The sequence below is a fragment of the Pelobates fuscus genome, chromosome 4, assembly GCF_036172605.1.
Source record: "Pelobates fuscus isolate aPelFus1 chromosome 4, aPelFus1.pri, whole genome shotgun sequence".
Taxonomy (NCBI): domain Eukaryota; kingdom Metazoa; phylum Chordata; class Amphibia; order Anura; family Pelobatidae; genus Pelobates; species Pelobates fuscus.
The window spans coordinates 88,440,961-88,467,138 of NC_086320.1; the positions used below are offsets into that span (position 1 = coordinate 88,440,961).

Below are 26,178 nucleotides of genomic sequence, written 5' to 3' on the forward strand. Positions count from 1 at the left end.
TGCAGTAGGGTGTATTAGGGGTGTGTTCTAGGAAAGCAAATAGTTTAGTCATTAAACATTGAGATGCGAACAAAAATATCAACGATACCAGGAAAATCAGGTGAAGAGTACAGGTGATCTGCAGGTATTGTCCACGCAGCTCACCTAAGAGCCCTTCTTGTTGTTTTACCTTGGAAAAACAGGAATGAAGAAAGAAAATAAAAAAAAAAAATAAATAAATAAAGAAAAAAAAAATAAATAAATAAAAATAAAAAAAAAATAAATAAACAAACAAATAAATAAATATATAAATAAGCAAAGCAAAACAAAACAAACACAAAAATAAGAGAGAGTTTTTACAACCCCTCACTCTTTTTCTCTCTTTCCCCCCCCTGTCCCCATTTCTAGGAGGCCTAGCAGGATTCCCATAGATAGGGGCCAGAGAGGGGGTGTGTCCCCGGGTGTGTGTCCATATTGTCCAGGTGTCGGGGGGCAATAGTTGGATGACCAAGTGTCTCACAAGGGTAGCTAAATTTAGAACCCCAAGCCTCGTGGCTCGCCCTCATTCCCCCCGGTCCCCTCCCCAAGAAGTCCTGATCAATACTTGCTGTGCTCCAGAGGGTATGGAGGGATATGTCCTGTGCCCAGTGATCCGAGCTTGGCGAGGGAGCTTTGGGAGCTGGGGTGTCCAGGTCTGTTAAGGACTGAGAGCTTCTCCAGGTCTGCGGCGGTGATGGTCCAGGTGGAAGGTGGGGTGCTTCTGATATGTGCATTCGTGGGGGTTTGTGGGAGGCAGTTAGGCTTTAGCCATAGTGTGTCTGTACTGTCAGAGTCCGGGGGACGGACGATGTCTAGATCTCCGTTGGAGGTGGTCATGGAGTCGTAGCTGGTGTGCGGTCAGGAGTGAGTGCATACTCCGGTGTGGGGCTTCGCAGGGTGTGGTGTTCCGGTGCGGGTGTTGCAGGGGACGGGTAAGTGAAGTGGTTACCAGTCTTGAGAGGGTCGGTCAGCCCCCATGTCCATCCTTTGCTGCTTTTGTTTTTTTGTGGGGCGCGGAGATCTGGGCCTGCCATCCGGGCGGTTCCCTGTGTCCCGGTGGAGGAAAGGGACCTGTTTGATTAATTGAATCCCTAGGGATTCCGCGAAGGGGACCATCTCCGCCGGGTGAAGGAGTATGTGGGTTTGATCATCTTTCCTGACAACTAGTTTAAAGGGATGGCCCCACATATATTTCAGCCCCTGCTGTTGGAGGGCCACAGTGAGGGGTTTAAGATCCCTCCGTTTCTTCAGTGTAGACGGGGCGAGGTCTTGGAAGAAAGTAAGGGGGACATCTTTGTATTTGGGCTGCATCTGTCTGGCCATTTGAATTAATTTCTCCTTTGCTGGGAAGTAGTGGAGGCGAGTGATGACATCCCTGGGAGTGGCCTGATTGAGGTTAGGAGGTTTCAAGGCCCGGTGGGCCCTATCCATTTCTAGGTCTCTGGGGGTGAGATCAGGGGCTACATCTTTAAATATGGACCTCAGCGTGGGCAGTAGTTGGTCTAAAGTTACCGTTTCGGGGAGGCCGCGGATCCGGATGTTGTTTCTCCGCGACCTATTATTGAGGTCTTCCAAGCCGTCTTCCAGGGTCGCAATTTTGCCGTGAAAATAGGCGATGTCTTGAGCGTGTTCCGCCGCGGTAGTCTGGAGTTTGGTGATGTGGGTCTCAGCTTGATCTGTTTTGGAGGCAAGGGTGGCCACTTCGGTTTTGAGGCCCTCTAGCTGTTTCGAGATCTCCGTTGCCACGTGGGATTTGATGTCTGCGGTAGCCTCTCGGAGCATGCCACGGAGTACCGCTATGGTGAGTGGGGCCGTCGGGTTCGATGAGGGGGCGATTTCTTCAGGGTCGGAGTCTTCCTCCTCCATTTGTTGGGAGTAGGTAGGCCTCTGCGAGGGGTTTGGCGTGCGGAAGAGCGATGCGACCGATGGCGTCTGCTCTTTCTTTTTTTTTCCCTCCTCCCATGTTGCCAGGTGTCAGGCAGGTCGTGCGGGGCAGTGCAGTGTTGTTTGGGGAGGGTTGTGGCTGGAAGGGATGCCGATGGTAGCGGATTATAGTACTGGGGGGAGAGAGAGCTCAGGGATCAAGCGTCCATCTTCCTTCGAGGTCAGGCTCCGCCTGATTTAATATTTTTAAATACATTTTTAATATTATTTTTTCAACATTTTAAAATAGAAAAAAATATATCAAGTAATAACTAATATAGTAATATACAATTGTAGATTATGCTAAAGCAGTGTACCTACAATCTTAATTTTATTAAGGGCAGGAGGCAAATATTTTGCATTAAACTCTCTTTACTAAACTCCAGCAACACAGATTTAACAATAAAGTTTAGTGAAAAAAACATAATGTAACAGGGTATAAAGCACCCCTCCCCCCTTGAGCACTTCCTCTTTCTTTGATGCGATAAAACAAGAAACGCATCCTTAAAATACAATAAATAACAACAATAACTACAACAATGAAGATTTAGAATGTAAACGATCCAAATCCCAAATGGAGGATTGACGATATTATGTATTGATCTATGAAGGTGAATCAAACTGAAAAGAAACAAAAAGAAGTGAAAGGGACTTGGAAACAAACTGTTTGTCATATATACTCAGGGCCGGCGCGTCCATAAGGTGGCACAGGCCTTAGGGCGCCAGAGGAGGGGGGCGCAAAAATCAGAATCCCCTGCCTCTGGCTGGAGAATCTGATTTTTAATCTCACCTCTCTCCCTGCAGCCAGCACGCAGCAGGAGCAGGGCAGTGAAGTCAGCCGTCCTCCTCTGATGATGTCAGAAGGGGGCGGGACTTCTACTGCTCCCAGACTCCCCAGCGGTCCTGACTGCAGCTCCAGCCTCCAGTGCAGCCCCCTCTGCACTGGTTCAGTGATGAGAGAACCATTCCGCTGGTAGGTTGTCGAGTAAGTACTCTGCTCATAGAGTGATGTTGCGGCATAGGCAGAATCGGTATATGTCCATTGTCGCCTCCGTGAGGTCCCTGGATCGTGCTCCGCCCAAGCTGTTTATGTATTGCACTGGCGAACAGGGCACGGATTTCTTCGTCTATGAGAGACCTGTGGGTTGCCGCCCCTCTTAAAAGAGGAGGACATCCTACCTGCGAGGGCAGAGAGTGGAACGCTATAACGTATCTCAGAACAGTCTGTAGAATCCAACCATCTGTTGAAATAGCCTCACAGTTCTGTGAAATATGGGACAGTCTGCTAGCAGTTATATTGGTACAAGAATTTCAAGAATTTTGACTCACCTGCGGGGGAGAGACCGCATCCTCTGCTGCATGAGCCTCTTGCTCGGAACGTGTTCTGGTTGAATTTTGACCTTGACATAGGTAGAATGATGGAGAAGGTTGTTGGCGTCTGGGACCTGTGTGCCAGAAGCAGCTGGTGGCACGGCCCCTCTGCCGACCAGCCCTGCCAAAAACACTCCTGCCAGGGTTAGGGCAAAACAATTGTCTAAACAATGTGGTGTGAAGAGATTCAGTGTGGTGAAGAGATTCACATGCTTTTTAAGTTCAGCGATAAATGGTTCACCAAATAATGATCCATTTGCCAATGGTCCTAGTTCTCTCTTCCCTAGATCCAAGAGCTCGTTGTCAATTTTCAGAAGGGTGGCCTCACGTCGTTCCGTGCAAAGTGCCGCGTTTGTGTTGCCCAGCATACAGATGGCTCTGTGAGCCCATTCCCTAATATCATTTCGATCCAATGGGGTGTTGCATGAGAGTGCAAGTTCTGCATAGTATAGGATCTCTGCCATGGGACCCAACACGTCCAGGAGTTTAACCTGTGTAGCCCTTTTTCTATCCCCTTACAAGGGTCCCGTCCCATCCATGCCATGAAGACTACTATAGTGGCATCAAACTCTGGGGTGACACCTACTTTGTCCGCGAGGTTCGGACGAGGGCATTCTGTGCAAAGGCGTGCATGTACCTCCTTCTCCAAAGTCTTTCTTGCCCAAAAATGCATGGATTGTGAGAGATGGTCCTGTAGGCACCATTTAGAAGATCTTGGGTGTCGTACTGCCCATGGGTCGAATAGAGGTAGATCCTGGGTGTCAATGAAGACGGCTTCATCAGTGTTTGCAACATAACGTGATTCTGTACCTGGTATATCATGCCTGTCCTCTTCATCAGAGGTCGAGCCATCTGCTCGCCATTCGTCCACTATCGCCATAGCGGGTGAATAGGGATAAGAGCCTTCCTCCTCAGAGGATGGAAGTGGAGGAGGGAGTGTGATTCTACACACTTAGGTCTCTTGAGTAGAGCCTTCCCTTTAAATCTCCTGGTTACGGAGCCCGAGCCTTTCCAGTGTCTTTTAGGAATGGCCATGGGTACCCTGGATGTCTCAGAACCCTCTGCTACTTCCACATCTTGGTTGTCGGACTGAAGTTGTCCTGAGTTTTCAGGTGGGAGGTTGCACACTCTAGTAAGCGCCTTCTCCACTGATGCTGCTACTGCAGCATTTATCATCCTTTGGAAATCTAGAGTCCGGGTCTATGATGTTTCACACATCGTGCCGCAAGGTTCCTGCAAAGGCAGAATGGGATACATGTGAGCAATACATGTGCACCACGTAGTGTTGTAGGGTGTCCGGCTCCTGGTATAACTGAGGCTCACCCAGAATTTGAGTTCAATAATATAGTATGCACAGAGTGGTTGGAGTGACAAATTTAAGGGGGTCACCCTCTAACGACCGTTGCCAGTGGTCGTATATTTATGCAAGGGGATTTCCCTTGGTAATATTGGAGACACTGACAGTCTCATGAAGAAATAGGGGGGTCACCCCTGTATTGTCCCGCAGGATGGGACGGGTACCAAGGAGGGGGGCACCCTAAATAAAAGCTGCCCGCCAACTTGTCGGGCGTGTAAATGTGAGGTTCACCCAAGTTATACAGAGAAGGAGGTTCACCCCATACAATGCTGTAGTGAATCAGTATCCTTTAAGTTATGCAGGTGAGGTGAATCCATTAGGTCCTTAGTCCTAGAATAGTGTGTGATTATGGATCACAGGGTAAGCCTGTAGGTCCTTAATAGGCAAGCAACACATATACCACAATTGTATTGATTGAAATCATATATTGTGAAAAAATAACTGTCATGAACAGAGATTTGAAACCGTGAAACAACAGTATGAAACTTGATCAGATCGTGTGAATCACGATATAATCGACTTAAAAGGGCCGCCGGGGATCTCGCGAGAATTTGCAAGATCCAAGATGGCCACAGTTCATGCCAAAATCTCGGACAGGGAGACCACAAAATTGCAGTCCCGTCAGACCAAAAAACTAGTGTGTCCCGCACCCCCAGCACCCACCCAGGCCCTTAAATCATTGGGGAAAAGTCATAAAAAATGGTGCGATCCCAGCAATAGCGACTGCAACGCGTCCACAGAGGGAGCAGGTCTAAGGGCTAGCTGTGGCAGCCCAGACGTGAAGAGCCTAGGAGAAATGTAAATAACTTTAGCGATAGGGTGGGAACAAGATGTTAACAAATACAGGGTGGGAGGGAAGGGGAGCAAACACATATAACAGTTATAAACAGTTATAGGCAATATAGTAATTAATGGTATAGTAGAAAGACATGATGGAACAAAATACTCGGACCTGTGTCTGCAGGAGCAGCAAAGAAAGAGGAAGTGCTCAATTATTATACCCAATTATACCCTGTTAAAATATGTTTTTTTCACTAAACTTTATTGTTAAATCTGTGTTGCTGGAGTTTAGTAAAGACAGTTTAATGCAAAATATGAAACCTCCTATCATGTTATAAAATTATATAATACATATAATATAAGTAAATCTTTTTGAAGATTTCTATCTTTCACCTAGTGATGGAAATGTCCTGATGAAAGAAAAATGTTTGGGCCCTCCTCTAACTGTTTGTATATAATTGTGGCATTTTAATACATGGGTGTGATTTTGTGTAATGTTTGCGTTTGATTGCAGGGCTGTGTTTGTGTTGACATTTCAGTGAAGGTGTACATTTGCATGTAATTTTGGTGTTTGAGTGATGGGGTGTGTTTGCATATAATTTTGGCATTCGACTACCGGGGTGTTTTTTGTATGCAATATTTGCTTTTGATTGCAGGGGTATGTTTGAATGTAGTGTTTGCATTTGATTGCTGTGATGTATGCACATATACATAAACACTATCACTTACATAAATACTTACACAGATACACATAAACATATACCCACACTGACACACAGATGCACACAAATACACACACTGACACACACACACACACTAACTGAGACACACATGGATTTACACATACATGTCATAGTTTTTATACTTTCATTCACCTTCATTTTTATATACATTTTGTGGGAGTATGTGGCTTCCCTGGGGTCTGACTGCTGACTGAGGATGGTAGGAGTATGTGGCTAGAGCATGCTCTCTGCCTATCCCACCCTCCTGTCTATGCTTTTCTCTGCCTCCCATAAGGGCACTTTATGTAGCTGGTAGAAAGTGACCTGCACTCACTGCTTCCCAGCACTGCCGATTTTACAGGGGACCAGTTAGTTGCACTGTTAAAGGGCCATGGCTCTCGACTGGGCCCCTGTACAGAAATACCCATTGGCTGGCCCTAACTGCATGGGCAACCTGATGGGACCCCGAGCGTGTGAGCCTATGGAACATCTGTCTGTCTGTTCCACTCTATTCATAACATAGTGAGCATGGGGAGGGGAGGGGCTTTATTCTGTGGAACAATGTAGGATGATGTGAGTAACTAAAAAGATAAGAGTTGGTGACTTGAAGTGTTTGCATATGCAGTTTTGTAGAACATGACCTCTGTAGTTAACAAAAAGTTATGTTTATTCTTCATACTAATTTAGATCCTTTACTTCGTGACTACTGGGTGTACACCGGCTCTCTTACAATGCCACCGTGTAGTGAAGGTGTCACTTGGATCTTGTTTAGATATCCTTTGACCATTTCTCAAACACAGGTAGGTAGTTCTTGATCATCGTGAGACCTGTGACTATGTGATTTGCTTTCCTAAATATACAGTACTAATAAAGTTCAGAAAATTGCCAAAGATAGTTACCAATAAGAATGGACGTTTCTTTTCTATCCGAGCAGAGAAAACAAATTTCAGGTGTGTATTGACAAGAGTAGAATAATTTCTCGGCATCAGAGTTGCATAAAAAAACATGGTAAATGAGGGAAATGTAATTATTTTGTGTCCATTTAAACATGACAGTAATTTCAGATTTACTTATGAGAACCTAAATACAGTTTTATTGGCAATTATAAGTTGACATTTTTTTTTTTACTTTCTTTTCTGAGTAGATTATTACAATTAATAAAGGGACACTATAGTCACCAGAACAACTACAGCTGATTGTATTTGTTCTGGTGAGTATAATCATTCCCTTCAGGCTTTTTGCAAGAAAAAATTTATTTTTAGAGAAAATGCAGTGTTTACATTACAGCCTAGTGATAACTCCACTGGCCACTCCTCAGATGGCTGGTAGAGGTACTTCCTGGGGCAGTGCTGCACAGTGTGTAGCACTGCCATTCAGTATCTCCTTCCTCTGTATGGAGACACTGAACTTTCCTCATAGAGATGCATTGATTTCATTAATCTCTATGAGGAGATGCTGATTGACCAGGGCTGTGTTTGACTTGTTCAGGCTCTGCCCCGATCTGTCTCCTTGACAGTCTCAGCCAATCCTATGGGAAAGCATTGTGATTGGCTCAGAGGAACACTTCAGAAGATGTCAGCCAAGCTGGTAGATCAGGGGCAGAGCCAGCAGTGACATACTTGACTAGATGTATGATTTTACTATATTTAAGAGAGTTGGGGGGCTGGGGGCTAGATGGTAGTTTTAACACTATAGGGTCAGGAATACATGTTTGTGCTCCTGACCCTATAGTGTTCCTTTAAGTACTCTACAGTCAAATGAATTGACACAAACCATAAATGTGATGTTACTATTCACAATGGTAGCTGCACTACAAATATAATTGAATACTGAATAATGTGTTTCATTTTGTGCAATACAAATAACAGTAGTTCCCTGTAATTTATTTATTTTTTTGGACAATCTTTATTTGAAAGCTTTCCAGTAAGTACATAGACAGACTCATGAACAAAACAATACTTTATCAAAGAAAAGAAAATCAAGAACAACTGTCACCGCATAAGATTTTATTTTATATAATAACTCTTTCATCAAGTATTGAAAGAATTTTTTTTTTAAATATGAACTATATGTAAAAAAACAAACAAAAAAAAACTCAAAAACAACCACATCCATACTTTTAGTATATGTGGTGTATACACCTTGTGTCAGACTGTGTTTTAATTTGACAGTTATTCGGTATAACGATATCACTGCACTGTGCAGGGAGTGAGGCAGGGAAGACCATAGAGACCAATTGTCAGTTTTCAAACAGTCTGACCCAAGATGTATGCATATGGCTGAAGGATCCTATTATATACCATAGGTAGGGATACGTTTTGCTTTTTATTTATTTATTTACATATATTCCATTTAACAACAAAAATACATTTCCTTTCAAAACTTGATAAAAGGATCATTGCATTAAAACATAGTTTTTTTTTTTTTTTATATTCTTTATTTTGATTGTGCAACGAGATTAACACATGGGCCCGCAGTGCCACAACAGCAACTGCTGGCTATTCAATGCATACAATGTTGTAATATAAGCTTGAGATGCACATTTTGATAGTTTAACTGGTCATTTCAAAACATATTATAGGACTGATAATGGTCATTAGTGGGAAACAGCTACACATGGTATCGTTAACAGCAGTCTTCGTTATTCAGGCTGCAATGTTTTAAGTTAATAAATCATAGTATTTAAGTAATATATTAAAAGTGTGAAGATGGTGAATATGATTTTGGAAATTCCTTGGGTGTGGGCGACTTAAGGTCGGGATGTGAGTTGGCATATGTCTGGGGGGTGAGTGGGAGTACTGTCATGCTTTTCTTTAGCCTTGGTGTGGCTGCCGAGGGATGGCAACTGTTACTGCCTTTCAAGCAATCACTGCTCAGGATAATTATGTGACTTGTCAATTAGCTTTACGCTGCTGCTGCACTCCCAGGCACAGCACGCCCTGCAGGAGTTATATCATGTCCGTTTGTGTTGTATGTCTCACTTTGTATCCCTTATTGTCTACTCTACTTCATCCACATTCTCGTATCCCATCACCCAGTGCAGTGGTCACTCTCACTCCTTTATGCCCTGTCCCCATTTGTCACTAGCCATCTCCCTGTCTTTGAGGTGGTGTTGTGCCTACTCACGTTCATGTGCCCTATTCCTTTTCCTTCATTTGGTCGCCTGTGTGTGAGTTGCTGTGCTGTGAGCCCTTTGCCCAGTGTAGTCGAAGGGGGGTATTTTGTTCCCTGCTCTAGTGTTTTTAGAAGGGCGGTCATGGATCACAGTGGAATAGGCTATCTTTGTGGGTCTAGAGTGCATCTTTAGCTGCTTAGGGGCTGTCGTGCGACCGGGTCTGCTGCGCTGTGTACCCTATTGGTATGGAGTCTGCTCACTCCCCCCCGTGCCGTGTCCCTCTCATTTCCCCTCTCGCTGGTGAACTTGCCCGTCCCCGTCTTTCCTTACGTCTCCGTCAGGGGCCGTGTGGTACAAGTGTTGGGTCTGAGGTGTCCGGTACAGTGTGGCTACCCTTGCAATATCAATTGATGCGCCTCTGAATAAAACATTTTAAATTGAGAGGGAAGAAACAAACAAGAAAGAAAAAAAGAAAAAGAAAAAAGGGGGGGGGGAGTATGATAACCAACTGGGGTAAATGTCAAGATAGACACCTGGGGGCCTGTAAAGAGCTTAGTTCACCCAAGTGTCTCCAACCTGCCCGGTAGGCTGGCATATGTTCAGTTCTCTAGCGTTCTAACAGTCCTATGGAGGGTTCTGTGGACGTGGCCTTCTCTGTGCCCCTGTTTCCTCTGAGCCTCTCTCCTGTGCTGCTTTGTCACTGGTGGTGCTGGGGGTCTTGCCTCTCTCCTGTCCAGGGAGTCCAGGCTGAGGGAGTTGGAGCTCCTGAAGGAAGTTTGTGGGGTCTTCCTCTGCTGACAGCAAAAGAACTCTTTCCCCGTGTGGCACCACCAGCGTGCCAGATGCCCCCCATCTGTATCTAATGCCGCGGTCTCTCAGCTGTTGTGTGATTGGCATGAATCTTCTTCTTTTTAGCAGCGTTGCAAAAGGTAAGTCATCAAATACCTTGATGTGAAGGTTATCCACCGTGGTGTTGGGCGTCTTCCTCGCTTGGGCCATAATTGCCGCTTTTACCGCTATGTCTCGGGTAAGTGCGATAATGTCCCTGGGGGCGTCCGCGGGGGCGTCCACGGCCTTCCGGATCCTGAATGCCGCTGTAATTGGCCATGTTTTGCCATTTTTCTTTGCTTCCATCGCGGTCGCCATTTTGTTGGTAAACTCTAGCAAGGCTTCTGGGCCTATTGTTTCCGGTGCGCCGCGGATCCGAACATTTCTTTTGCGGTGCCTGGCTTCCATCGCGGTCACCGTGCGGGTAAGTCGTAGGAGTTGCTGGGTCAGGGAGGTGACTTGGGCTTGGGTCTCAGCAATGAGAGTGTCTCTGTCCCCTTCTCTAGTCTCCACTGCTCCCAGACGCGCCGTGACTCCGGTTATCTCAGACTGCACCACGTCTAGGTCCGACTTCCATACCCTCCGTAGGTCTAGTAATAGCTTTTTAATATCGCTTTTTGAAGAGGGCGAGTCATCAGAGTCAGAGTCTTCGGTCTGGTACACTGCGTTGGCGGTCTGTGTGGTCGGGGGGCCCCTTTCTTGGGCAGATGCCTCAGAGTCACTGGAGCTTTGGTTGCCATCTTGCGCCATCTTAGTTTGTGTCTGCTTTTGCGGCCTATTGAAGGACCGTCTGATGTCAGGCGTGTATGAGCCCTGCAGGCAGGTTATTTTCTTATGTTTTCGCCCCATCTTGTCGTCGGGGGTATCTGGATCAGTATTAGGCTGGTTTTCTGGTCTGTTTTCTGTAAATTCATGGCAATTTGTCGGTTTAAACAGTGTGTTCAGCCGGAGCTCCATACCAACACGTCTTGTTTGCTGCTCAGCTAGCCACGCCCCCCCACATTAAAACATAGTTTTGATGTCAAAGTTATCGTTTAACAGGAAGAAAGCAAATACTAGAACATGGGCCATATCAATAGGACTTGAAAATGTTAGAGATATACATTGTGCAGAATTCCATTACATAGAGGCTATTCTGCAGTATTTAGAGAACCAGCTATAATGTAAAAAATCTGTCAACTTGGTATAAGGGCATGGAGAGCATGTCCATCTCCAGAGAAAAAATAATGCAGAGGTTTGTGTAGAACAAGAGAGGTGAGAGAAAGACTAATGTGGAGGGGAATTCGCGTAAATCTAGGTGGAAAGTTGTTTGGGGAGGTGGGATATTGGGGTAGTGAGACGGGAGCATTAAGAAATCTACGACCTGTTATCTAATTAAATGGAAAAATGGATAGTTAAATGCGTTAGGTTTGGCTTGCTCTTTAGATAGAATAAAACATATCTGTAATTGTGTGCACTCCCCTACCTAATCTAAACACACTGTTCCAAAGGTGCAAACACAATGATAAATTATATTTCTTTCTTTCACTATAATACGATTTTAAGCATACAGTGATTTACGACACACCTTGTTCATATTTACCAAACAGGATATTTCAGAGTAAATACAACTAGCCAATCTCTGCTCCTATTACTGCTAGGGAAAATTGTATGATAATAATAACAATGTTTGTGTTTGGTACACTAGTCACAACAAGGCACACAAAACAATACAAAGTGTATTTGTTTATTAAAATAAAACCAACAAAGAAACAATGGCAATGTTTTTTTTTTTTTTTTTTTTATAGCACTGCTATATTTGCATTTTTACATCAGTGCTTTGGTCGGTTGTATTCTTTGTGCTTCCATGTGAAAATGTGAAATAGAAATATTTTTAGTAGTCATTTTATCAATGTGGTCGCTTGTTGCACTTCCGCACACACAGCCTGAATCTGATGATGTAAATAGAGCAATGTGATGGTGCCATCTAATGGATTGATTAGATACTGTAGCTTCGGGATGAAGAGTTGACTTTTTATTATGTGCAACATTGAGATATACATTTCTTTACAATTGACTTTTGACAACATCTTTATCACATGTACATTGCAAGCAGAACGCACTATGACTCCTATTCCACAACTAGTAAACATACATTGATGTTGTTGGTGTGTAAAACAAGTCTAACATTGAAATAGCAGAAGGAACCATTGACAACTCTGGACACATACCTGTTGTCTTAAAGGAGCACACATTTTAGGTTAATGCAAGAGAGACTGTGAACAGCATTACTGCGCTGTAGATAACTAACTTCTGTATCAAAACATTTCTATGAACTGCTTCATTATGTATATCCATATAAATTGCATTGAGTTTTATTCTCTCAACTTGGAATTGTGTAAATGAACTAGATGATGGAACAATGTAGGCTAAAATAACAGATTGGAAAAATAACAGAATAACACATAAAAATCCTTTGACATACCCCTATATTTCAGAAGATGGCAAAGAAACCCCATTGTGTTGCCCCATGCTGCTCACTGAAATATATTTTGTTGACTGATTATTGACTCTTGTCATTTTCAGATTGAAGAATTCAGGCGTCTGAGAATGCATGTCAAGGGAGCTGATCTAGAGGATGGCTTGGATGGGATACTTGCAGATAACTTTAGAGCCACCCAGCCTCTGAATGATCGAACCATAAGAGCGGCGTTCCAATAATGCGGAGAAAAACACTTTTCATTCAGTAAGGGCAAATAGTCACTAAACATAAACATGTATATATGAAATTATATTTTGTATACTAGGGAAGAGTGTTGTCCTTTAAATATGTATTTAAATACATCAATAGAAACCTGCTGCTAGGCATATACAAACTTGTAGAACTAATTTGAATTTTAAAACTGCTGATTTTGGAGCATATTACTATGAACACTAATGGAAAAAAACAGGTTTTGTAAATTACCCCCCAGAGCATCCTGTTGGATAAACACTTTGGATAAACATTCTCTATTCAATTGAGACTTAAGAGGAAATGGATATTTTGTTTCAGTGTCACCTGCTGAGCATTATGAAAGCTTTGTTGATATGTTAATATATTTTAGTGTCTACTTATCTATGATTACCAGAGTTGATTATATCTCATTCAAACTTGAGTATTAAAAATATACAATGCTTATTTTGTAAAGACCACGCTAATACATGTTGAAATGCATACATTAACAAAGTATTCCTGTTTTGTTTCGTGATAAGTGGCATATGGAGTTCCATTTACTTTTTCATCTACTTTAGCACTAGGTTTTATGATGCAGAGAATGTGCTGTGCTGTACATGAAAGGCTCACATGCAGCATGGCTGCAGTCTAACAGCCAAGGAAGTGGGCACAAGAGAGGAAGGTTTCTTGATATACAGCATGGCACCTGTACTATAGTCACCTGAACAACTTTAGCTTAATGAAGCAGTTTTGGTGTATAGAACATGCCCCTACAGCCTCATTGCTCAATCCTCTGCCATTTAGGAGTTAAATCCCTTTGTTTATGAACCCTAGTCACACCTCCCTGCATGTGACTTGCACAGCCTTCCATAAACACTTCCTGTAAAGAGAGCCCTATTTAGGCTTTCTTTATTGCAAGTTCTGTTTAATTAAGATTTTCTTATCCCCTGATATGTTAATAGCTTGCTAAACCCTGCAAGAGCCTTCTGTATGTGATTAAAGTTCAATTTACAGAGAAAAAGATACAATTGTTTAAGGTAAATTACATCTGATTGAAAGTGAAACCAGTCAATCATAGCCAGGGGAGGTGTGACTAGGGCTGCATAAACAGAAACAAAGTGATTTAACTCCTAAATGACAGTGAATTGAGCAGTAAAATTGCAGGGGAATGATCTATACACTAAAACTGCTTTATTTAGCTAAAGTAATTTAGGTGACTATAGTGTTTCTATAAGGCACATGGCTCTATTTTTTAATTTTTGGAAATCTGAAACCCCACATATGATAGAAGATTAATTACCATTACCTAATGCTTGGTTAAGTTTTGTTTCCATTGGGCTAATTGCAACTTAAAAAGTCTTCAAGGTTTTTGTTGCAAGCAAAAAAAAACAATCTTATGCATAGAATTGCAACAAAATTGATTGAGTATGTTGTACTTTGATGGGAGCTAGAAAAGGCCAAAGTGCAACATTTGTGCAATTTGTTCTAAAGCCAACCTGTCACATACCCTGGGAATTCTCAAAATTCTCGTAGCTGTGAGACTTGTGTAAGTGATTTACCGTATTGAAAACTCTTGTCAATATATAGTTTCTTATGAACAAATAGGAGGTAAAGAGACAGGATACCACAGAAAGGCAGGATATGATATGCCATTGTTTTACCAAACATGGAAAGGCAATGGGTTGGTGTTGCATACAAAATGAGAGCATTAAGAAGCATCTCATCTTATTTTAATGCTGTAGTGGATGTTCCATTCTTGAAAGGCCCATTTATATTGCTGTAACATTATTGACTATACCCAGACTTTGCCATACAATCTACTTTTATAGAGACTTCTATACAGGACTATTTTCCACTTGTCAGTGGATGTGACTTTTTTGTATTTTTTATATTTTTGGTTGTTATTTTTGGTTGATTTTTGTATATGCTATCATTTCACCACTTAGTTGCTGTTTCACTTTTTTTTTTGTTTCTAAACCTTAAAGGACTATTTTTAAGTATCCATGCCTCTATCAACGTGTTTCTATAGACGAGTTATCTAGAAAATGACATACCATGTACTTTTAATTGATCAATTTTATACTACTTATTTACTGTTTTGATTCCAGAAGATACTAGATGCAATATCCACTGATTGTGTATGTATATATATATATATATATATATATATATATATATATATATATTCCTGGTATACACTTTGGATGTATTTTTTCCGGCACATTCTTTTGTTTTTTACAAGTTCAGGGTGGTAACTGACACTTTTTGACATCGGTTGGACCAAGATTTTATATACTTATTTCATAATTATATTCTACATTTCTACTATTAACCTTTTGATCACCTATATTTTCCTTCACACTTCTGTGAAAAAGTTGGGAAAACCATATCTGTGATAGACTGGTTTTCTCTCAACTGGTTTTTCTATATTCCCATTTATATGGCATGCTTGTCTTGGACAGCTCTAATGCTATAATTTACTTATGATTACCTCTCTTGTGTATCTATATCTCTGAAAATAAATAAAAGTTCAGCAATTGAGCATGACAGAAAGTTTAGACTTTGGAATGCCTGTATACCAAACCAATAAGATGATCGTGCCATGGTAAATCAAGTCATATGCAGAATAATAGGTCATTGAGGTTGGAATCCAGGTATGGTTGTCCTTCCATTCTCCGCATTGCTCTAACATGAGCAATCCTCTTTTGTCTTTTTGCACTCTGATGTATGTTGGTCTTCCATATCATATTCGCAAACTGGCCAGCGTTCTCTTCAACCTTTTTTCAGATATTTGAGCATGGACTACTGATCTGCTCAGGGAGAATGTACATACTGGGGAGACACTATAATAAGATAGTATAATAGATTGTAAGCTCACGGGCCATCTAGCTAAGCACTTTGTATAAAAGAGCTCCAATGCTAGATATCAGCTTACAGGCATGGCGCTCTCTTTATCGCCTGCATCTGAGGGTGCGTGGGGAGGCAGAATATTTTGCAGTTTGTATAATTGTTCTCTAGCTATACATATTTAACACAACTGGTTGAGGTATGGGAGATGTAGATGCTTAAAAAAGTTGACAAATAGGCGTACCAACAATGTAACTTGGAATCAACTGTACATCTTGAACCAAGGTTTGGTTACACTCTACTGTTTTTTTCTTAATGATAATTTTACACAACCTCTGGAATAATATTTTGTCCTAAATTAATTTGAACCACTTGTTAAAAGCATACACAAATCACAGTTTATCTCTTGGTCAGTTTATCTCGCGCAGGTCTGGTCTGTTGATATCACATCCAGCTAATCATGCTGCAGCCCAAGGTTTGTTCAACACATTTTGCTGTTGACTTAGTGTTCAATGCATTGGAGTCTAAGTGATTTTCAACTGGGCAACCCCAGCACTTATAGCATTCATTGATAGACTGTTAAATTTGTCAGCAGTGAGGAGTTTGAAAATATATTTTAAACAGCCTGTACCGGTGAAGAAAGTATTATTCAGATATTAGGGGAATAAATGATGTATAATGGCTACACAAATCTCATTCCCACTCAGTCTTTGTACTATTTGCAATATAGGTGCATATATATTCAGGATATGAAATATATGGCACCTATTGCACTATAGCTTAGAAATTAAGGGACACACCAGACCTCTAAAACTATTTAACTTGCTGAAGTGCTTTATGTATGAAGAGTGTGTACCCAGAGTACCTGCCTTTCAAAGAATTCTCATGGAGTTAAATTAGGAAGTCTGATTGGGCAGTCACAGAAAACCTGGGCTGGAGATAAAGGGGAGGGTTTGCAAATGCTGCATACAAGAGACATGCAGGTTTTGCAAGCTGTTTTTATATATTCCTCCAAAGGCAGTGGCGTACATATCGGGGTCACAGGGGTCGCGGCTGCGACCGGGCCCGGCCCACCAGGGGGCCCAGCTGCCCTGTGACCTGGTATGCAGCCAGTGTGGCCAGCCTCTTCTCCTGGGGGGCCCAGGAGCTGGCCCCCTCAGGGCCCCCTGAGGCTGGCCCCCCGAGACTGGCCCTGGTGTCACCGTCGGCAAGTCCTGCGCGCACGCGAGGGAGCACTCTCCCCTGGTAAGGAGGCTGGGGGGGGGTGGGATTAACCCTCAGTGAAACATGAAACTGCTATGTTTTCAGCTGCAGGGTTAAACCTAGAGGGAACTGGCACTGACCACTTCATTGAGCTGATGTGATCTGGGTGTCTGTAGTGGTCCTTTAAGTGTGTGTGCATCTGCATGCACTGGCGTACATACTGCGGTTGAAGGGGTCGCAATCCTGAGGTCGCAACACTGTAAACCAGGACCAGGTGCCGGCCGCCATGTGTTGCGGCCCCGGCCCGCGCAGAGTAAGCGCGCGCGCGGGGGGCCCAAGGATCAATTTACGCACTGGGGCCCCATGGGTCGTGTGTACGCCACTGCCCAAAGGAAAATTTATATATATATATATGTGTGTGTGTGTGTGTGTGTGTGTGTGTGTGTGTAATGGCACTCACCCTTTCAAATGGTCTTAGTGTAAAGATGGTCCCTGGTGCAATTACACGCTGGATATATATAGTAGTAAAAGGAGAAAGGAGATTCACTCTTCGGTCTTTATGAAAAAAATTATATTATTTAATGTTGCAAGAACGTTTACATATGTCCGATCGACGTTTCGACCTCTACAGGTCTTCCTCAAGATCATCTTAAAATATATAGACAGAAAAATACTGAACTCGAAGGTTTTCCAACTCAAAATCTTTTGAATCAACGTTTCAGCTCCTCTAGGGAGCTTTCATCAGGACAAAAGAAGATTTTGAGTTGGAAATCCTTGGAGTGCCGATATTTTTCTGTCTATATTACCTAGCAACCACAACACCAGGTACCATTCACTTGGGTTGGAGTGCAGGGGATATATATAAAATTAAAGTCATGCATTTTGGGGCATATCTACTAAACAATGATACTTGCTTATTTTTTATTTTTTTGTGCATTGTCATGCCCCTTTAACTACTAGAATCTCTTACTCCCCCTAAACTAGGTGTACACAACCTTCGGCACTCCAAATGTTGTGGACTACATCTCTTATAATGTACTTATAGCCAGAGTGCTGGCAAAGCATTAGGGGAGATATAGACCACACTGTGTGGAGCGCCTAAGGTTGCCTAAGCCTGCCCTAGACAGTTAAATGATCACTATTGCACCTCTTGTAAACTCTACTTTTTAGTTTTGACAGTTTGATAGTTAGGGGCTAAGCACTTAGTTTTGTTTGGGTAGGGTGTTTTGGTCAGTTTATTTGAGTCATTTTTTTACTTTCTTTTTTGAAAAAAAAAAAAAAAAAACCTTTCTGTTGCACCAATAAATACCCTTGTCTATATTATTTTAAGCTTTCTCTCTTGGAGAAATGGTAGGTATTGACCTACCAACCAGAGAGGAATTCAGTCAAATGGACAAATGAGCAATGATGCAGTGGTATGTTACCTGAGTTTTTTTTTAGAATACACATGTGATGGTGGCATGGGATCATTTTAATGTGTAAACCAAAACTGTCAGTCAGTGAACTATTTCTCCCCAAAATATGAAAATCGTTAATGAAGATATAAGCTAATGGACTAATTACTGAAACATTATTATTTTTAAGAAATGCCATATATTTCTAATTAAACCAATAAAATGAAAGTAATTTGTACAGTATGTCCAAAAAGCTATAGCATTTTAAGTGTATATTGAATTTAAAGATGTGTAAGTATATTGAGTCCATTGGGAGGCTTGAGGTTTCATGCAATTTCTATCTTGTTGATATTGTAGCTGAAAAGTAATGCATTTTTAATAAGCTCTTCCCTAGCAACAAAAAACGCAGAGCATCATAAGTACTGTTACAAATGAGGTACAATAAACATTGCTAGGGAAAATAAGATATCAGGAAATATATCTACATCTAAGTAAAAATGACAAATAGTACAACACCTTTTTTTAATGACACACGGTATACTATAATGCATGTTCAGCGTCCCTGAATATGTTCTATTTTTTTTCTTCCTTTCAATCATTTCCATGAATAATGCTTAAAAATATATACTGTTTATGTTTTTTGTTGTATTTCATTTGCAATTGAATTAAGTATTGACTCAATTAAAATACATTCCAAGGAAATTGCTCCTCAATTTAATAAATGATTGAAAAAAATCCAGAAATAATTCTTTGAAATTTAAGGATTCCACCTGATTTCATTGATGCAAATATCAGTTACCCAAATATCAAGCCCTTATATTTTCTAGACAAATTAAGTTATATGTGTTCTGTGATATGTGTTAACAGTCCCGTGTTTTATAAATCCTATGTTATAAGATTAAAGTAACAGACTCCCAGTGTGAGATTTACTCTGGATTTTCCATTATCGATGATGATAGCTGGAGTTCAGAGCTAAAACAACACTAATGGCCATGAAAGTAACCATAACAGATAATGGTTACAGCTCCGAGTATTAGATAAGGTGATTGACAGAAAGGGAAACTGAGAAATAAATACTACTGAATATTAGATCTGACTTTATATAATGAAATGAAAACCCACTTCTTCATAAAAGCGTATCAATTAAACTGTTAATAGCTCCTGACTGATTCCTCTTCTGCAACTGTCACTAGTCTAATACTATCCTTACCTTTTTGTGTCATTTTACCCCACTCCCTCTACCATGTAAGCTCATTGAGCAGGGCCCTCAACCCATCTGTTCCTGTGTGTCCAACTTGTCTGGTTACAACTACATGTCTGTTCGTCCACACACTGTAAAGCACTGCGGAATTTGATGCCGCTATATAAATAGCATAAAAATAATATTAGCCAATGGACTTGGAGATTAATTTCGGCTCAAACAGCAGTTGATCCGAATTCCATAATTCTGATTCAAAATATTCCCTAATCACAAATCAAACCCAATTGCCGAACATGTTCTTTTTAATTTGTGATTTTAAATTCTCCTTGTGGTGCCAAAACAAGAGATGACTGATGGAAAAAAAAATTATTGATAGCTGGGGACAGTTACTAAATGTTGATTTTATTTACATATCAATTAAGAAGTGATGGAAAAAAGTAGGAGCAGTAAAAAAAAAAAAATCTCTAAATATTATATATTTAGTAAATATATATAATATCTAAATACTGATTTATTTTTTTATTGCTCCTCCTGTTTCTTTTTCCGTTGGCTACTTTTTCTTACTTGTTCTGTGGAACAAATGGTGAAAAAATTATTTGTTCAGTGTACTGCAAAATATATACATAGTCACACAATGCCAATCACACGAGTATTTAATCAGCACGGTTTCTGAAACCAGTACTGATGGAACCCCTTACAGTCTTCTTGAGGATTTTAAGCTCAAGTGAATCAGCAAAAGCTCAACTAAAAATATTTATATTGACTCACCTGTCCTCAAGGTGTACTCATGTGGCATTTAAGGACACTAACAGATGTTAGACCTACTTATACTAGCAACTCTATGTCCATATCAGAACAATGACTTGAACAATGAACCCCAGAGATCATTTAAATGAACATGATGAATTGATTTAAACAATATGACAGCACATTCCAAATGATCATTAGTAATGTTAACAATATAATACATGTAAACTGTACATTTGTAAGGCTCTACTGTGTTTAAAACAGATAATTGGCCAGTCCTGGTTGGTTGGTAGGCCATTAGAAAATCTTGCCAACCCAGCTCTCTAAGCACTATAGCCACTGATTCATGCTAATATATATATATATTTACACCCACAAAATGTTCTCCAGGTAGTGTATAAACAATATGTACACCATATAAAAATCTGTGTTACTTGTTTTAGGCCCTATAAAGAGCAGAGGTGGACAAAGGTAAATCCCCAGCTGCTGTACAACATGATGCTTTGCCAGCTTTGGTCCCACCCTTTACCTATCCTTGCAGGATTGCATTTGTGTGCTTTGACAAGCATTGACTTCCTCCCAGGATGCCGATACTGTAGGGGCCGGGTCGCGCTGTTAAAGGCTGTGGCGTCTGACTGGTCCCTTCAGCAATACCCATTGGGTGGCCCCAAGTGCATGGACCACCACATGGAGCCCCCCAGATTGAGAAAATGTGCATATGCAGTTAGGCTTCAAACTCTGATTTATATAGAAGGGGTTATCAGCATGCGGGGGGGGTTTGATGAATTTTCGAGGGGATCCAGAGCAAAGGAGTTCCAAATTAAATGCTATAGCTCCTATATTGCACCCCTAATGACATCTATGAGCATAGTAACATTCAGCATCTGTACCAAACACGGAACAAAATTAAGTTTGACCATTAAAGGTTGTTTGCGCCATGCGAAGATCTAAAGGTGGTGGCAAAATGTGGATACCTGCAGTACACATATCTGCACTGCAGTATGAAAGATTCATATGAGGTTTTATGAGATAAATGCCATCTTGTAGTACATCTAGTGTGCAAAATATTCTCTAAGCAAAAAAAAAAGTTAACATATGCATAGGGATTTGGCTTATATAAAAAAGTAGCATATGAAGGCTGAAATATATCCTGACTAATACATGGAACATGGGAGAAAAATCAAACATTATTTGTACCATTTATGTTAGATCATATGACATATGAAAGATTAGAATGTAAGCTCATTTGCGCCTTCTGTTCTTGTCTTGTAGCAGATACTCGTTTGTTAGTGCACCTATTGTACAGCGTTGTGGAATATGTTGCCACTTTATAAATAATAGTCATAGTAATAATAATAACAATGTGTTGCTGAAGTATTTCATTAGGGCATTTTTGTGTAAGCATGTTTTATTTACAAGAAATTTCACATATCTCATATGTGAATGCAAAACACCAAAACTAAAGAGAGAACTCACATTTAGTTCAAGGTAACTTTCAATCATTTATATAATGAATGAACATGATAATGAATACATCTATTATGAATCATATTTCTATTTAGCTACAATCAATATAAAAAGGAGCTAGTTTGCTTCATATTATTATGTCATTTTAAAAAAAATATTTAGTACAGTTTCATTTAACACTCCACTTTTCTATGAATATATGAAGCAATCACCATCTCCATATGTATAAGAGTACTGAAAAATAAAGATCAAGATACGGACAAAGATTGGGACTTTACCATTGTCATATTTGTATAGAACCCATTTTCTGTTCTATATAGTCTGTTATACACAACCTGGGTTTCCTTTGTTACATTCACCTGTGTTTGAGTTTGGTGAAATCCCTTGTTTTCTGCCTAAAAATCTTTGGTTCAGCATGTAAGAGCTATATCCTTAACTCAATCAGGATGCTTCCTTAACTTTCTATGGAACTCCCAGATTTATTCCATAAACCTCGGTACAGCAGTGATTTATGCAGGGCTGCCACCAGAAATTTTGGGGCCCCTGACAAAGCACAAGGTCTGGGCCCCTCCCTCCCAGGCCCGCCCACGCCCTACCTAGTCCGCTGACAATGATGCAGGACTGAATGTGGTGTGTATAGTGAAAGTGAATTAGAATGTGTGTAATGGATGTAGTGTTTGTGTGTATTAGATACTGTTTGTGCAGTGAATGCAGAGTGTGTGTTTGTGTAGTGGATGCAGTGTGTATAGTGAACGCTGAGTGTGTTTGAGTAGTGGATGTAGTGTTTGTATGTACTAGATGAAATGTGTTTAGTGGATGTACCATTGGGAAATAAATATAAAATAAACAAATTAAAACCAATGTGGCTTACTAGAAAAGTAAAACAAGAGATTAAAAATAAGAAAAGGGCATTTCAAGCATTTAAATCGGACAAATCAGATGCATCTTATAAAAGATATAAGGAAGCAAATAATGCGTGCAAAAAGGAAATTAGACTTGCTAAACTTCAAAATGAAAGAATGATAGCTAAAGAGAGCAAAATCAACCCCAAAGCATTTTTTAAGTACATAAATTCTAAAAAACCCAAAAATGAAAGTGTAGGTACACTAAAAACTGAAACGGGGGTGTTAGTCAATGAAGACCAGGAAAAGGCAGGAATTTTAAATAACTATTTCTCCTCTGTATATATTAAGGAAGAACCCATGGCAATAGATGTGCAAATGATTGCTACTAAAAACTTGCAGAATAATTGTAATTGGTTAACTCAAGACAAGGTGCTGCAGCAACTAAAGAAAGTTAAAGGGACACTATAGTCACCTGAACAACTTTAGCTTAATGAAGCAGTTTTGGTGTATAGAACATGCCCCTGCACCCTCACTGCTCACTCATCTGCCATTTAGGAGTTAAATCCCTTTGTTTATGAACCCTAGTCACACCTCCCTCCATGTGATTTGCACAGCCTTCCATAAACACTTCCTGTAAAGAGAGCCCTATTTAGGCTTTACTTATTGCAAGTTCTGTTTAATTAAGATTTTCTTATCCCCTGCTATGTTAATAGCTGGCTAGACCCTGCAAGAGCCTCCTGTATGTGATTAAAGTTCAATTTAGAGATTGAGATACAATTATTTAAGGTAAATTACATCTGTTTGAAAGTGAAACCAGTTTTTTTTTTTTTTCATGCAGGCTATGTCAGTCATAGCCAGGGGAGGTGTGGCTAGAGCTGCATAAACAGAAACAAAGTGATTTAACTTCTAAATGACAGTGAATTGAGCAGTGAAATTGCAGGGGAATGATCTATACACTAAAACTGCTTTATTTAGCTAAAGTAATTTAGGTGACTATAGTGTTCCTTTAAATGCACCCGCCCCCTTATTATATATCATTTTATTCAGGGGAAAGCGGGCTTTCATTTAATATCAAATATTTAGCTATGAAAAAAATAATTTAATATGAAAAAAAGGGGAGAAAATTAGAAATGTTATTTTTTTAGTTCTACATAATACTGTTTGCTTTTACTGCAATAAAATACACATATTTGTATTCAGCAAAGTCTCATGTGTAAAACAGTACCCCCTATGTACAGGTTTTATGGTGTTTTGGGAAGTTACAGGGTCAAATATAGCACGTTACATTTGAAATTGAAATTCGCCAGATTGGTTACGTTGCCTTTGAGACTGTATAGTAGCCCAGGATTTAAATTTACACCCATAATGGTATACCATTTGCAATAGTAGACAACCCAAGGTATTGCAAATGTGGTATGTCCAGTCTTTTTAGTAGCCATTTGATCACAAACACTGGCCAAAGTTAGCGCTAGTATTTGTTTGTGTGTGAAAAATGCAAAAAACACCAATTTTGGCATGTGTTTGTGACTAAGTGGCTACTAAAAAAGACTGGACATACCCCATTTGCAATACCTTGGGTTTTCTACTATTGCAAATGGTATGCCATCATAGGGGTAATTTTCATTCTTGGGCTACCATAGGGTCTCAAAGGCAACGTAACCAATCTGGCAAATTTTAATGTGAAAAAAATGAAACACAAGCCTTATATTTGACGCTGTAACTTTTGAAAACACCATAAAACCTGTACATGAGGGGTACTGTTGTACTCGGGAGACATCGCTGAACACAAATATTTGTGTTTCAAAACAGTAAATAGTATCGCAGCAATAATATTGTCCGTGTAAATGCTGTTTGTGCGTGAACAATGCAAAAAACATCAATTTACTGGCGATATCATCGTTGTAATACATTTTACTGTTTTGAAACACTATTATTTGTGTTCAGCGAAGTCTCCCGAGTAGAACAGTACCCCCCAAGTACAGGTTTTATAGTGTCTTGAAAAGGTATAGGGTTAAATATAGTGCTAGTAAATTAAATTACCTATACTTTTGGCATGGGTTGTCAGCCAGGTCCCGCTAATTGTAATTAATTAAGATACCTAATTATGTAAAAATATAATATAAATATATGTGTAAAATTAAGGTGTATATATATATAGAGATATATATACGTATATATTTATGTATATAGATAAATATATTATTTCGTTCTACGTGTATTTTTATATAAATATATATATTAATATTACAATACATTTAGAACGAAATAACACACATCTATATATATTTTTTAATTATTTATTTGTAATTATTTTTTAAATTGTATTTTTTACCGTATTTACATATTTTTTTTATATTATATATAAATATATATATATATATAACAATAATTATATTTTTAATCAGTGTCAGTCTACGTGTAATTTGATATTAATATATATATATATATATATATATATATATATATATATATATATAACTATATATACCGTATTTATCGGCGTATAACACGCACCGGCATATAACACGCACCTCATTTTAAGAAGGAAATTTCAGGAAATTTCCCCCCCTCCCATAGTATTCTTTCTCCTCCCATAATGTCCCCCCCCTCATCCCATAGTGTTCCCCCCCTTTCCATAGTATTCTCCACCCCCTCCCATAGTATTCTCCACCCCCTCCCATAGTGTCCCCCCCTCCCCTTGTCTCATAGTCCACTTTCCCTCCCCTTGTCCCATAATTACTTACCTGTCTTGAAGCGTGGGCCGGCTTCACAGCGCGCACCGCGGTACAGGAACTTCAATTTCAGGTTCCGGTTTCCGGCGGGACTGAAAGGAAGTGTGCACACTGAGCAGGCAGCTAACCCAGCCATGTGATTGTGAGGTCCTCGCAAGGACCTCACTCTCCCATGGCTGGGGGGGCTGCTGGATGACAGACGTGCCGCGGGGGGTTCCTTGGGAGACCCCCAACCGCGATTGCCGGTTGGGACTTTTTGTAGGAGAGCAGTTTGCTTTTATTCTTGTTTTATTTATGGTTATTTTGTAATAAATTTTAATTTTCAAGCAACAAGGATTTCTTGTTCACTTGTACTTGATTCCTCTGGCGGACTACGTTTGAACATCTTTGCCTAGTAATATCTGTTTGTGTTATTGATTTCTACATCTCCTGTAACTGATCATTACTGTATCAATTAATTCACAGTGTGAGGTATGGTTGTGAGTCTGATTTTTGAAATATATAGTCATTGTTGCAGTGTTTTAGTAATAGACACTCTTATTTCTCTACTAGGCTCTGCCTCTTTCTGCCAGGCAGATATTGGTTTGTTTCCTGTATCTACAGGTAAGCAGTTCACTAGGCAAAATTAAGCCGTGTTAATCATCCTTAATAAATACATCCAGAAAATAGTAGGATTCTCAGTGTAATTCCCCCCCTGTTTAATAGCACGGTGTGACTGTTCCCATTCAACAGTATCTGCTTGTTCCAGTATGATCTCTAGAAGTTATGCCTTTGTAAAGGTTCTGATTTGATGATGCCATCCATTTGGTTTATAATTTATATCAGAAAAGGACATTATCTTCTATTGTTGACATAATAGATCTATAATTTCTAGACCGTGTCTGGGTTTCATGGAGGTTCTCCCATTTTTTTTTATCCATTACAAGATGGGTTCCT

The 26,178-nt window shown here is 40.3% G+C and overlaps 1 protein-coding gene across 1 annotated transcript in view; it reads left to right on the forward strand.

Annotated features, from left to right (window-relative positions):
- Positions 1-26,178, forward strand: part of CA8 (carbonic anhydrase 8) — a 100,987-nt gene that overhangs the window by 63,443 nt on the left and 11,366 nt on the right. Inside the window, exons 7-8 of the mRNA XM_063450411.1 lie at positions 6,859-6,971; positions 12,680-12,839. Coding sequence (XP_063306481.1) covers positions 6,859-6,971; positions 12,680-12,814 — 248 coding nt within the window. The 3' untranslated portion in view covers positions 12,815-12,839. The remainder of the gene's footprint in view (positions 1-6,858; positions 6,972-12,679; positions 12,840-26,178) is intronic.